General features: G+C 31.5%; 2 protein-coding genes across 2 annotated transcripts in view; both read left to right on the top strand.

Moving 5' to 3' along the window:
* Nucleotides 1–2,145: 2,145 nt before the first annotated feature.
* Nucleotides 2,146–5,172, top strand: LOC105254929 (dnaJ homolog subfamily C member 8). Its single transcript, XM_011263903.3, has 6 exons — nt 2,146–2,251; nt 3,220–3,378; nt 3,451–3,517; nt 3,633–3,727; nt 3,830–3,975; nt 4,174–5,172. Exons 1-6 carry the CDS (start codon nt 2,174–2,176, stop codon nt 4,406–4,408), a joined length of 780 nt encoding a protein of 259 aa, XP_011262205.1. The 5' UTR covers nt 2,146–2,173; the 3' UTR covers nt 4,409–5,172.
* A 1,985-nt stretch (nt 5,173–7,157) lies between these two features.
* The window catches only part of LOC105254930, a 53,919-nt gene continuing 45,853 nt past the window's right edge, over nt 7,158–15,223 (top strand). Inside the window, 1 exon segment of the mRNA XM_011263904.2 lies at nt 7,158–7,358. Coding sequence (XP_011262206.2) covers nt 7,255–7,358 — 104 coding nt within the window. The 5' untranslated portion in view covers nt 7,158–7,254.

Genomic DNA, 15,223 nt, shown 5'->3' with positions numbered 1-15,223 from the left:
CTTAGAGACTCGATGTATAGCATCAAATGTATAGAGGTATCGTTAGTTCAGCTAGCTTTTGCGTACTTTGTAAAATATGCGCTATAATAAACATCGTCGGCATCGCGAAACGGTGAAATTCAACGAGCCGTAGCCGCTAAGTAACGCAAGAGCTCGAAGTTTCTTAATCTCGAATAAAACAAGAAAAATATTTTCACAGATTAAAATTTAAAAAAATATTTTTTTCGATACGAAAAATTTTTTAAAAATTTATTTCACAATTGCATATATATTTTCATTGAAAAATTAATGATAATATTATGTGAAGATATTTTTTTTCACATATCGAAAATTTAAAACAAATTTATTTCACGATTGCATCTATATTTTTATTGAGAAATTAATGATAATATTACATACAATGTATGAAAAACTTAATATATTATAATATACTATATATATTATAATAATTAATAATAATTTAATATAATTGATAAATTATTATAAATGATAATAATTTTTCTTTTAATTCTTAATAATTACGTAATAAATATATAATTATAGTACATTTTTATTATTGTCACTACACAAGTAATGTTCTCAAAATAATATTGAGGATGTTGAATAACTGAGGCGCGATTCCGAGCGATTTATTATACGTGCGCGTTTTCGAATCGACTGGATTTTCAATGAATTAGAGAGTAATCGTTGTAACACGCACCCGCTTTCCCTATTTCAATTGTTGATACCATTAATCGCTAGTAGTATATAACCACGTGCAAGAAAATTAACACTGTTGTGAATATGTTGTATGTTTCGTTACGGGATAGAGAATCGCGAGGGCCGCGATTTGATTCATCACTTCTGAAAAATTACGTCTAATCGCGGATAAAAAAAAGAAGAAGAAGAAAAATGTGATACGCTAAGAGATTACTTGTTCCAAGTATATATTTGAGAAAATTTAGAAATAGCAATTCCCGTCTTCTACCGATTCTTCTACGAAGTTTCATAGTACGTTCAGTCATGAGTTTCCATCTCCTTAGCAAATCCTCCGGATAACTAATCCAGGAAGTTGAATCCTCGGAAGGATATAGCCCCGAGATCTCTATTTATTAACGTGGTTCTCGCGATTCGACGGGAGTAACGTCTTCATGTCTGAACACCCCGAAGTGGTTTGATAGTAAACGATTAGATTTAGAGGCCACGCTAGATTAGATGACGCGAGATGTAACAAGTGCTAGATGTCATAGAACGTTACACTATGCGTAATTCCACCGATTTCCTACCCCCTCTTATTAATCGCATCTGTCAGTTTCCCCGACGAAGGGATATATAGTGAGTAGCGAGATATATTGTATGTTATATAGGCTACATAGTTATAGTACCGACTATATTAGATCCTAGTCAACCAATCAGTTTGACGAAAGTGTATGCCGCAATAATAATCTGATTTCGTTCGATGTGTCTTTGTTATCGCGAAAGAGGCATTACTCGTTTATTGGCTGTTAAGCTTTGTTAATAAAATATTACGAAATTTTACATCGAACGCCGACGTGTCGTTAATTGCGCTTTCCTTGAAGACATTCTTTTTTTATAACAAGCGATATTTTCGAAAGACATTCTTGGCTCTTAAAGGGGCAGGGGGGATTGTTACATCTAAAATTCCTGTGGTAATCTACCTTCAGGACATTTGGGGAAGGATTTTGGGATCTCTTGCGAATAAAATTTATTCTTTCTTATTTTTTATTTTTCTCTGTGTCCCACTTTTAATTGAAATTATTTAACTGAAATTGTTATTTTATCCTAAAGTTTATTAAATTATATAATTTATTAAATTATATAATAAGTTTATTAAATATTTATTAAATTTAAGCAAAATGTGTAAAACATTTATTGCAATAATTTTCGGAGACAAAAAAGTTCACATTTTATTTCTTTTATTTATACTCCGTTATTCGTCTCTTTAAATATTTTAATTACTTAAATTTTACTACATTAAAAATTAGTTTGAAGTCTATAAATAGAATAAGTCTATAAATAGAATAATATTTATCAATTGACGATTTTCCGACGAATATCTTGAGTGTTGATAAAACGGGTATTTGTATAAAATATGAGTCAGCTGTGCCGCCGATAAAGTCGCGATCTGTCACTAGACGGCAGCACCGTCGATCTCAGGCATCGAACAAGTAAGATGGCCGCCACCGAGTCGAGTTTATCTAGTGAAAATCCCGCCAAGAAGGAGGATGAATTCAACGAATTTTACACGGAGGTACGCGACTTTCCATTGATCCTGATGTCCCTTTATACGCAGCGTTACCGGCAAAATAAATCCCGATTCCTCGAATCCGTGACTACTACTCGTAAATATATTCGGAGCAGTGACTCCGACAAATGTCACTTAAGAGTACCGATGAAATGACAATGAGTTCTCTCGTAGTTAATTCGCGCATGTTTTAACTATCATTTAAATTAGTATACACACAATTGTATTGGATATCGCGGATGACATTGTTGTTGTAAACCGATATGTTTGATGTTCCTAACCTATACAAACAACAGTGTTTGTGTTGAAATTTTTCAATTTTTTTCACTTTTTTGAATGCACAGAGTTTTATTATCACATATCGCATTTCAAAATTTATTATTGAATATTATTTTAATTAAATATACACTTTAATAGTCTCCTTTAATATAATAGCTACTTAGCTTGCAATTGCATGTTTTTTTACTATAAATGAATGATTTGTTCTTAGCTGAATAAAAGTGGAGAAGAACAAGATAGATATATACTTAGAAGTACGAAAGAGAGAAAGGAAAAATGAGAAATGCAAAAAGTTTAGCTGAAAAGAACAAATTTGAAAATGACAGCGCTGATAATATATTTAGTAATATCCATTTGCAAAAATTGCTTGCAAACAGTTTTAATCATATTTTCCTTGCTTTCTTTTAATATGAAAATTGTATGTCCTTAATATATAATACGTAATAATTTTAAATATTGTCAGAACAAATTTTTAATACTCTGATTTATTAAAAAAAAGCATTAACAAATATACAAAAGAAATTAGATCTACTGTAATGAAAACTCATTATATTGCATTTTCCTAAAATTTTTTATAATATTTGATAACAGTATTATTATTGTCATAATTTTTCTTGTTTTTTATTCATTATATAATTTAATTGAAATTCCATATTTATTATAATTATAAAGAAATTTTTTTCGTTTTTCTATAGGTTAAGGAAATTGAGAAAAGAGATTCTGTGCTGACACCTAAACAACAAATTGATAGATTATTGAGACCTGGATCATCCTATTTTAATTTGAATCCATTTGAAGTATTACAGATTGATCCAAGCACAGCAATAGATGAAATCAAAAAGAAATACCGTCGTGTAAGTATCTATCTCTTTTTTTTCTCTAAAAAAAATAGATAATATAATTTAATGGCATGATTTTTATTGTAGATGTCAATTTTGGTACATCCTGACAAAAATCAGGATGACGCAGAAAGAGCACAGCAAGCATTTGAAAGTAAGTTTAATAATAAAGTATTTTGTAATGATATAAATATATATATTGCAATGTGGTAAATATATAATAAAAGATCTCATAATAAATATGTAACAAAATATTTCATTAATTGCAGTTGTTAATAAGGCGTGGAAAACTTTGGAAAATGAAGAAACCAGATCAAAATGTATGGATGTCATTGAAGAAGCAAAGGCTCGGACTGATCACATGGCAAGTTTCTAATTATTCATTAAAATTTTAACTTCTATGGGACTGATATCATAGCACATGCTTTGTTACATTTTAACTGTTATATAATACCGAATTTTAAAGATTGCAGAAAAAAAGAAAAAGCTGAAAAAAGAAGGAAAATCGGAAAATTCGACTCCGACGCTTTTGGAAGAAGAAACTGAGGAAGGTTACAGACACGCAGTCTGGGTTATGACAATGAAGTTGTTTGCTGATATGGAACGAAGAAGGTTAATTTATAATCTTTTTTTTTAAATATAAAAAAATATTAAAATATTAAGCTTGTTTGGTTAAAATATTAAGCTCTGTATTTAATCGCGGTCAAATTAATTGCGATTTTTTTAATAAGCTATAATAGATGCTATGCCACTAAATACTTTACACAAAAATACATTGATTTAAAATAGTCATTTTATCTTTTTTTACAGACGAGAATTGGCCACGAGAGACGCAGAACAGCGTAAGAGAAAACGCGAAGAGGAATTATCAGCAGAAGCTCAAGCGGCATTAGAACGCGAATGGCAACGAAACTTTGAAGAATCTAGACAATCACGTGTTGATAGCTGGAAAGCGTTTCAATCCGGCTCCAGTGCCACAAAACAGAAAAAGGCAAAGAAGCTAAAGGCCTTTAGGCCACCAAAAACGAAGGCAGAATCGCGATAATCGCAGCCATAATCTTTCCTTCACCTTCGACGTGCGGATTCTGGTTTTAGTCGACGCGATATCTTATCTTAGAGATTTTCTCGCAGCGCATTAATGTAGATAGGTTGAGCGATTCAGCACAACGCGATATTATTCTAGTAATCGGTCAACGCGCTGGATCACCTCAACTTGGAACTGAAAGAAAGATATTGGACTTTTTGGCCCTTCTTGACTTTAAATTCAATGCAAGACAAAAATTTCTCAATTTTGACGTCCATTATTATTATTATTAACTTAAGTGCCGAAATTCAAACATTGAGGTCCTAAGAGATTCTCATACTAATGATCAATTTCACTAATCCAGAAGAACAACTTAAGTTTTTGATGAAATTACATTTCTTTATTTAATTGATATAAAGATTATTGCTGAAACTTTCAATCATTTCTATTTTTACGAATTTCAACTTATTGATATAAAACGAATTAATTTTGAATAAATTTAGTGAAATTGATTACAAATCCACTTTCTTGCTTAAATAATCGTAATTTAATGCCAGAAAGAAGGTTTTAAATGTGGTACGTTATTAATAAAACCAATATTAAGAGCAGATACATATTTTTGCGAGAAAGAAAAGATATATAGAGAGGGAATACAACCTATTGAATGAATAGGAAACGCGTTTCTTTATAATCGTATGCGAGTCGAAAACAAACTTTGTATGTACGTCGCAGTCTTATAATGCAAAATCGCCCCGTTCGTTTTGAAAACAATAAATTACACATGAAATAATTTTGTTAACAAATAAAATTTTGATAATTTATTTTTAAATTTATTTTAATATTTAAATTATTTCAATATTTAATATAATTATATTAAATTTATACTAAATTATATAATATAAATTATATTAAATTATATTAAATTTTTTGGGTTACATTGGCTTTCAAAATGTACGGTTCGATTTATCTTGCGTCATCTCGCAAAATTAACAATTAAAGAGTTTTTATCGCGAATTCTGTGATTTCCCGGTATTGACATATGTAAAAATAAGAATGAAAAGAAAGAAAAGAAAAAGTTCTTCTAAGCATTGTACATTTACAATATCCCGATGTCATTGCGTAACAAATGTCAATTTTATAATCTACGTGTGTCTCGTGCTTTTACTATTAAACGTACGATCGTCCATCATAAAGAAAGTAGGGTGAATAATCGCGATAAATGAAAAATCAGAGAATTTTGATGATACTAGATATCCAATTTTGAATGTGATAAATGACAAAAATAGCGAATTAATATTTAAGATGAGAATTATCACGAAAGATCGCATACAGATTTCAATATTCATTGTAGCAAAAATTGATTGAATCTAAGATTCATCGTTTCAAATTTTGGAATTTTTCAAAATACTATAAATTCGTGCGCGCATAACTTTTCATACCATTATTTTCTTTATACTACTAGAGAAACGATTCTTTTTGCATTTTATTGCAAGGGATTCGATTCTGCACTGAATAAAATATCAAATTATCGCGATGCCATATAATAAGATCCGTTATCAAAAAAGATACGATATAACTCGTTTATCACTTCGTGAATGCCTCGATATTATACAAAATAACATACGATTACGTAGCTTCATCGAGAATGACAACAGTTTGTTCGAGCTTTGAAATCAACTGTAAAATGTGAATATATACGTATAAATTGTTTCTAAAAGACTGTTTCTTGCACTTCGATACGTAATGTGTAGTATATCCTACTCAAATGCATTAAAGAATCTTCCATTGAATTGTGACTACAGCAGCGACATAAGATATCCATTTAAATTATGCACTCTGTAATAAAAAGACGCATACGATCGTGGTTTCTCGTTCTTCACATCGACATCTCTACAAGGAATATACAGGTATCCTAAAATTTCCCCCATATTATATATATATATATATATATATATATATATATATATATATATCTTTCACTTATAAAATATTTGATTTATTAATTTGAAGTTGATATTAAAAAAATAATAAAATTATTTTCTAAAAAAAAAATTCAAATTGATTAAGAATTTATAGAAATAAATTTATATACATAAACCAATACATATTGTGAAATTTTTCTTTTCGAATTATATATATTAGAACTGATGATTTACGTCAATATTCGAATTTCAAAGTATTAAAATCTTCGAAGATCGAAGCTTCGAAAGTTATATTATCGCGATAAATACACTTTTATAAAATTATATGATAAAATCTGAATAAAATGTTGCAATTGTTAAATTGAGAAATATGTTAAAAATTTTGATTTTCAATAATTTTTAATAATTTTTAAGTAATTTTGTATATATATATATATATTAATTAATTTACAACAATTAGAGTATATTAGTAATAATATATATTATTTAATTCTCTTTTATTTACAACATTTCTTATATGAATTTGCAACAATATATTTTTCGAGGCTTCGAAGATTCAAAGTTAACTTCGAAATTCATTTTGATAACTTCTTCGAAGTTGTCAAAACAACGGCCTTAATATATATCTATAATAATGTTTATAATCTATTTATAATGTTTAAATACTTTTTTCTCATAATATACGTGGAAAAAGATGTCTTACTAACAATAAGTTATTAATATTATTATATTATTTGTAGTGACTGAATAGGACATAGGATTTAAATGGAATGTGTTGCGCGCGCATCCCCACTTATTCGGCTTGAAGCGCGCCGATAACAATATCAACATTCCGTTAGTAGAACGCCGTACGTGACGTTCGACGGCACGTACAATCTGTGAATATTGTTAATTTTCGTCGAAGAAGTGATTTCATCGCGTTAAAATCGCCCCCAACAATGCAGCATGATCTCGATGGAACGACGAAAAGCAGAAGCGTACGTAGAAGGATTAGTTCGAGATCTCCAGAAAGTGAAGGACATTCGAAGATTGGACTGGTTGAGAATCACGTGAGTACTTTGCAAATATATATTCAAATGGATGATAAAAATATCAAGAGGAGAGAAAAATGAATTAATAGACTTTTCTTCATTTCCTGATTTGCGTTTGCGATCTCGTATTTTTCTTTTTTCGTAATATCTCGTGAACGCTAATATTTAGTAATCAGAATATTTATAAGATTTAAATGAAAACAAGAACTATATAATTTGTAATAGTCATTTTATAACATTTTATATAATTTCCTACAATCGTGATGATATATATTTAATCACATATATCCCATATATCTCTTTATATTGACTGAAAGCAACTATGTTTACTATTCATTTCGCATGGGAATATTTTGAAAATAGAACTAGAGAATATATTCGAATGGATGTGATAAAAATATCAGGAGAAAAATGAATTTATACAGACTTTCCTTCATTTGATCGCGATTTGCATTTATGATCTCATGTTTTTCTCTCTTCGTGATATCTCAAGAATGCTAATATTTAAAAGTCAGAATATATAAGATTTAAATGAAAACAAACAAGAATTGCCATATATAATGTCATTTTATAACAGTTTCTATAATTTTCTATAATTATATAATTTCTATAATTTCTATAATTTTTAGTTTATATAATTTCCTATATATTACGAGGATATATATTTAATTACATACATCTTTTTACATTGACTAAAAGAGAAAATCAGTCATGTTTACTATTATTCATTTCGCATGGAAATACAACTAGAGAATATATTCAAATGGATGTGATAAAAACATCAAGAGAAGAGAAAAATGAATTTATATAGACTTTCCTTCACTTGATTCTGATCTGCTATCTCATATTTTTTTCTTAGTATTATCTCGAGAATTCTAAATATTTAAAAATCAGCATATGAAATTTATATCAGAAAATAAAATTTAAATAAGAACAAACGAGAGCTTCTGTATAATTTATAATTAGTCACTTATAATATTTTATATAATTTCTGACAAATCGCAATAACATATAACATATATTCAATAACATCTATACATCTCTTTACATTGACTGGAATAGAACAAAACCGACTGTGTTTATTATTACGAGAACCAACCTTATTCACCTTCGCGGTTGTGTGTCGACTTACAGTTTGTAAATATGTAGTATTTTTGTGAGACGAACTATGCTTTACAATGTAGTGAAAAACACAATCGTACGTTTTGTAGCCGTGACTATTTATATCTTGCCATTGAAGAAAATTGTCGATGCTCTCATTGATATTATCGTCACAATTCATAATTATTGTCAATCCTCTTTCTTTCCTACAATTCTGATATTTTTAAATATCAGAATTTTCTTCAGAAATTTAAGAAATAACAATTTTACGTATAGCATAAGAGAATACAATGCACATAAAAAAATAAAATTTTAAAAAAATATATATATATTTTTTAAATTTACTATTTTTCTGAATATTAGTGAATGACACATAGCGAGATATCATCGAAATGTCAATTTATTTTTCGGAATACTAGTATCGTTAAAAAAAAGATCGGGGTCTCTGCACTCGCTTACGATTGAATGCACTTCACGTGACTGCTTTACAATTCACAGACGATATGTGAATAGAATTTAGAAAGCAATCCTGCGAACTCATATTTGCGCACATATAATCAGATATATCTAAAGTTGTAGAAAAAAGAAAATTAATATACACTGATTGAAACTTTTTTAGACAACGCGCGAAAAGTACATTTATATCCCTCTTTCTTTATCAATCTTTGCATCGACTGGTAGATTTCATCACAGAATTTTTTAGAGGGAGGGATGATCGGTATGAAAAGGCAAATATATTTCATCGCGTAAAGAAAGAGATAGAGAGAAAGAGAGAGTACTTATTGGCATGCTTGTGTACTTAAATTTGTATATGATTTGTATATCATAACTGCTAGCGTGCATCAGTACGCACTAATGCACCCAAGCTACTTGACCGTCTCGTGCGATGCATTTGCGATCGTTGCACGCGATTGCAGACAGAACGCAACAGGTAGCAGTGCCTTCCGCGTCCTTTCGAATTTTCGTTGCGGTTCTTCTAGGTAGATCGCAAGATGCATTTCCGCGCGGAATCGAGAGGGAGGGAGAGAGAGAGAGAGAGAGAGAGATCGCAGAATCAGCTGCGAGTCCGCGAGATCAAAACGAGAGGAATAAGAAGAAACTGAAAGTATCAAACGATCAATGTACTTACTATTACGCGTCTGTCAGATACAGCGTGTAATAAACGAGGATGTGAAAGTAATTAAAAAATAATTAAGAGTTAAAAGGAAAGAGAAAGAGAGAGAGAGACATTTGAATAATAAATGATAATGATAAAATAATTTTAAAAGAAAATTATTAGAAAATATAATTTATCATTTTTACTTAATGTTTTTCCCTGTGTATTTAATTGTAATTTAATTGTAATTTATTGCGAAGGAAGGGAAAATAATTTTTTTTATATTTTATAATATTCTTTTTAATAAGCGGTTACAGCAAACAAATAATACAATAGAGCCATCTCTTAGACAGAAAATACATAGATCTCTCTCTCTCTTTCTCTCTCTCTCTCTCTCTCTCTCTCTCTCTCTCTCTCTTTTTCTGACGTTTCAACAATCTTGGACATGTGACTAATTAATAAGATATTAATCCGGATAATTATGGGGGAAGGGAATGGTGTACATATATGGGGCATTATGCAGGTGAATCACGATAAGGGAAGTTGTCCGATAATTATATTGGCCGCAAGCTCAATAGAAATGCGCAGTTAGGTATCATTTCCTGTGACGTTGCTTGCGCTCTCTCTTTCCCTCTGGCATTATTCAAATTATTCCGATATCCGCCTCCAGGCATTTCGTAAGAAAAAAGGTACTGACGTCACGAGCATCGTCACTTATATGTCACCAGAATACCGGATCACGGGGTAATGATTTGTGTGTGAAAAAAAATCGCGACATAAATACATCATATTTTATAAAATTTTAACAAATAAAAGAGACATATAATGAATTTTTCATGATGTTGATTCGATTTGATTCTTGACCTTGATGAAAAATGAACAATCATGAGACACTAGTGGATTTGAGAAAAGAATCTATTAATAAGAAATGCATTGAATGAATCATGTGCTACAAAGAATTTTTATAGCAGTTTAGCTAACAAATATGTCTTATCAGCTTTTATTGATCAGAAATGTGAAATTCTTTTTTTTAATTAAAAATTCTTTACGTAATATTTTCAAATCTACATGGAGATAATATTAGAAAACACTAAATTCGCAATGAAAACTGAAGATGTATATTTTTCATTTTACTTTACTTCAATTAGTTAAAATTCCTTAGATTTCTCGGGATGTCCAATTTCGTCATACTTCACTGATTCTTCACATTATACGATACGCTCACACACACACACACACACGTGCGTGACCTCTTCCCGATACTAATGCATACCTATAAAACAGGTAAAACGACGTCACATACAAGTGCACGTTTCTACCAACCAAGAATTCTGCGTATGTGTGTTTGTATGCGTGTGTGTATGTACGCACGCGGAGAAGGAAGAGAACATGGCGCACACATAAATATACACGTTCGAGCATCGCATTATCGTCTGCAAATAAAGGAAAAGAACACGCGGCAGCTACACGCACAAATATCGCATCACACGTTCGTGTTTTGCAAAGTGATGTACGACGAGATTGGACATCCCCAGACATCCGAGGGATTTTTTTTTAAACGAGATAATATTAGAATAAAATAAAATTCCTTTAGTCCTTCATCTTTAATTTCACCTATATATGTTAAAGTTTCAAGATTGTAAAAACATTTTAAGATTGTAAAAAAAATTTTCAATTAAAAAAGAATTTTACGGTAAGGTTAAATTCGATAAAATTTAATTTATTTGTCGATAAAATTTAATTTATTTGTCAACATGTTAACAAAATGTTAGACAGACGGAGACGGCGACGAAACGCACACAAATGCTCCGAAACGTGCTGCGTGAGTTTTACACACATGCACGAATCAAGAATCGATCCTCCATGTATGTGTGCAGCCAGGTAATAAGAAAAGAATATGGCAAGCGTTACACACGCACCCGCACAACACACCTTTCACATAAACGGGCAGGATGCAAAGAACGCGTCGCACCAGTTTACACGTGACACACACACACACACATAAATCGAGAATCGTACGTCCGTGTATGCAGGTATGAGTGTTCGCGCGCGCGCGCACACACCCAGGCAGGTGAAAAAAGATATCTGTACGTGCGTGCGCGTGCACAGGTAAGAGCGACGAGACACTCGTCCGGGGGCCTCAGTCAGTGAGGTGGTGTTCACCGCCGTGTGTGGTGCCTCCTCGTGGTTTTCGCCTTCGCCTCTTCTTTTCCACCTCCTGCACCATCCTCCTGGAGTAGCGTCAGGTAGACGCAAGACTCGGATACTGGATATACTCGCGGATGAAGAACGGACCTTAGGAATCGCTCCTTCGCGCTCGCTGCCTCTATCTTTCTCTCTCTCTCGGTATCGGTGGTAGCCTTGACGGGCGCCAGCCAGACTGGACATCAGGCGCTTAACCCGGCCTGCCCTGGCGAATACACGTGCGTCGAGTGAAAGAGATTCTCGAGACTCTCGTGGCTTCGCGAATTCGTTCGCTGAAGGAAATTCTTGCCGATCGCGTTTCCCTCGCGGTAGTTTGAAGAAACAACACTATGTGCGATCGGTGATCATCGGTGCGTGCGGTGGCAACGCGAGTGCCGAGGATGTCGACGACGGACGTGGTCCGCATCGTGCAGCAGGGAGCCGCCGCTGATGAGGATCAGAGGTAATCTCTTTCTCTCTTTCTTGATTTATTTCGGCGGGTACGTAAAGTTCGCGCGGTGAAGGGCCTTTCCCCGAGTCGAGAATCCGTGAAATGTGGTGCGCGTTTCAAGGATAGCGATGAAGGTTATCGAATGAAGACTCGGGAGAATTATATAAATTCATCTCTAATACATGTCTTTGGAGATAGAAAAGAGTTCGCGAGAAATATTACAGTTAATTAATCCACTGTTTATTGTAGAATATTCATGATTTAAATAATCCATTTTCGAGATATTGTTTGGAAATTTTTTGATATTCTAAGTCTGAAGAGAGGGAACTGGAAGATATTTAAGGATCGTCAGAAAAATTAGATCTTGTAGAAACATATATCGTAGTTTCAGCTATCGCCTGGTTCACATAACCGGAAATTTTTTGATATTCTAAGTCTGAAGAGAGGGAACTGGAAGATATTTAAGGATCGTCAGAAAAATTAGATCTTGTAGAAACATATATCGTAGTTTCAGCTATCGCCTGGTTCACATAACCGGTTTGAGATTTTCTTAAGGTGAAAATTACGATGAAACCATAAGATTTCTCGTTCATTTTGCAGTGAGATAAGAAAAATAGCAAACATTATGTATATGTTGTAATGAAAATTTATAAAAAGTCATAAAAATTAAGATTCATATATTCTTCTATTGTAGATATCTAAAAATTAATTTTTAAATCAATTTACATGTGTATATGTTTTTACTTATTCGAAATGAAATTATTTTGAAAAGACAGCTGAGAGATATGTTTAAAAAATCAGTTAGGAAAATTAGGTCTCTTAATCATGTGGCTTTGCAAATGTCTTTCAGACATGTTTCTAATCAAATTCGAATTTAAGTTTAATCGAAATATTCCACGAAGGTGCCAGGTTACGAATTATAGTCGCGTCAGATTTGGACATCTGATCATGTGCGTTTCGTATTGCGGATAAATGACAGGTCGTTAGGAGTGGCAGGAATTTCTCACGAATAAAATGAGGAAAAGGTTCATAACGGATAAGAAATGGGGAAGAAATCTTATTAATACGTGCAATACATTTATTTCAATTATGATATTGAGAATTTGAAAGGGAATTATTCAATTGATTGATAAAAAGATTATATATCTTTTTTGTTTTATTTTCTTTTTTTTTTTAAAAAGTTATTCAATATATGTTTTAATTTATTATTTATGATTTTTGTCTGATTTATTACTATTATTGCTTAATTATTTTTATTATTTTTATTTATAATATGTTTTCTATATATTTATTCTTATAATTGTCACATTAGATGGGAATGTTTTCTTAATCTTATCTTTTATGCCGATATTTTTAGTTCTTTTGACATAAACAGAGCCTTAACATTGCACTCGTACTGTGAAAGATACAGAAAATTTTCTGATCTATTAATTTAGATATCTCTAATTTACATATATATAAATCGCTTTGTACGTTTATTACCAATCAATACTTGTTACTACCAATCAATACGTTATGCATTGTACTTCTCGGGAATCACTTACATATACGCGATATAAGATACTTCTTTAGAAAGGAAATATTTCAAGCTTGGAAAACTTATTGGAATCTTGCATCAATTATTTTTATAAAACTTCAGCAACTTAAAAAATTTAATATCACAAGAATTTTTTCTCTATTACGTTAAATTAATTTTCTCCTTTTTACAGATTGTAGATGTTACAAATTCTATTTAATCTTTTCTTTTTAATTTTAAAGATTAAAAGAAATTTCAAAACGTGTTTTATTTTCAAAGAATGGATTTCTTCTTCTGAAATCATTTTTCAATCAAAAGAAATAATAATCGAAAAAAAATAAAATACCGTAATCTGTAATAAAGATTGACATTTAAAAAATCTGAGACTAAATTTTCTTCTTCAGCTGAAACTGACCGAATCAAAATTGATTACAAAATTTTCACTTTTACGCACATGTCTTGCAACATACGTGCTTTATTAGCATTATTTGCGTTATATTTTCTACTTGTTATCCGTGACAGTAAACTCTGATGAACAGGTCGTTTGACAGCAACTGTCGAATACCACCGTCAAATTGTCATCGGGAATGAGATTCTCGCGAAACCTGTTTCAACGTTAGAAATTGCTCTGTCGTCTAAGCAAAGTATTTCATTCGCCAGGAAGATTACGAATAAATTTATTCCCTCCTATTACTTGGCTCGGCAAATATGAAATTGTTATCTGCTATCGAGTTACGAGATAATCTTAATTTCTCACGCTAAAAGCAAGATTAATATGCATATTAATGTCGAAAGTAGCATTAATAGTTGCAATGTTTACATTTAGCCTGATAGAAGATTACAAATTATTTCTCTTCACAGAATCAAGCTTTTTTGAGACAAATATAAATGCATATAAAAAAAATTTATTTTTATATCCTTCGTAAAAAAAATAATTTTGAGACAGCTTAATATCTTTTGGATATTTTTGTAAAATTGAATTGCAATTGTTAATTGTAAATGTGATTTATATTGAAGTGTCTTGCTGTCAGGAGGAATGGGAAAATTCACATATCGTGCATCTGTTGCACGAATGACTGTCAGATCGAGATTGTTCGCCAAATCATGGAATCATTAACAATCTCGAAAACGCGCGCCTCAAGAGATTTTCGAGGATATTTATTTAATCAATTAGTAATGATTTTTCGCAATTGTTGAAATTAATTTTCCCTTCAAATTTAATGATTCTCTCGACGACATAGCTAATGAAGAATCTCTCGATTCCACATAAGTTGTCGATAAATTATTACGTCAATGAATTATTAAATTAGAAGTGAATGTAAAAGTGTATATACATTTGCTCCCTCAAGCATTTCACGGAGTTTCAACAGCGGATAATCTTCCGCTTAAGCGTTTCTTCGTGGCGGAACGAGCGTGTAATTAGACACATTCTTGCATCTCTTCGTTTATAATGCCACTCCGCCGTGTAATTTGCTAATGTTGCAACATAGTTTGCAATTTCAAGTCCTCTCGCTTACCACACATCTCGCTCTCTT

This window comes from Camponotus floridanus, unplaced genomic scaffold (assembly GCF_003227725.1).
Source record: "Camponotus floridanus strain SB8 unplaced genomic scaffold, Cflo_v7.5 scaffold8, whole genome shotgun sequence".
NCBI classification, from domain to species: Eukaryota; Metazoa; Arthropoda; class Insecta; order Hymenoptera; family Formicidae; genus Camponotus; species Camponotus floridanus.
Note: the sequence above shows the minus strand (reverse complement) of the source record. Positions and strands in the feature narration are given on the sequence as shown.

What these genes read in the sequence shown, in the direction of transcription:
- LOC105254929 (XM_011263903.3), top strand. Translation starts at nt 2,174, where the DNA reads ATGGCCGCCACCGAGTCGAGTTTATCTAGTGAAAATCCCGCCAAGAAG. An exon ending in TCAACGAATTTTACACGGAG is followed by an intron (nt 2,252 to 3,219) that starts GTACGCGACTTT and finishes GTTTTTCTATAG; the next exon opens with GTTAAGGAAATTGAGAAAAG. An exon ending in AGGCTCGGACTGATCACATG is followed by an intron (nt 3,728 to 3,829) that starts GCAAGTTTCTAA and finishes CGAATTTTAAAG; the next exon opens with ATTGCAGAAAAAAAGAAAAA.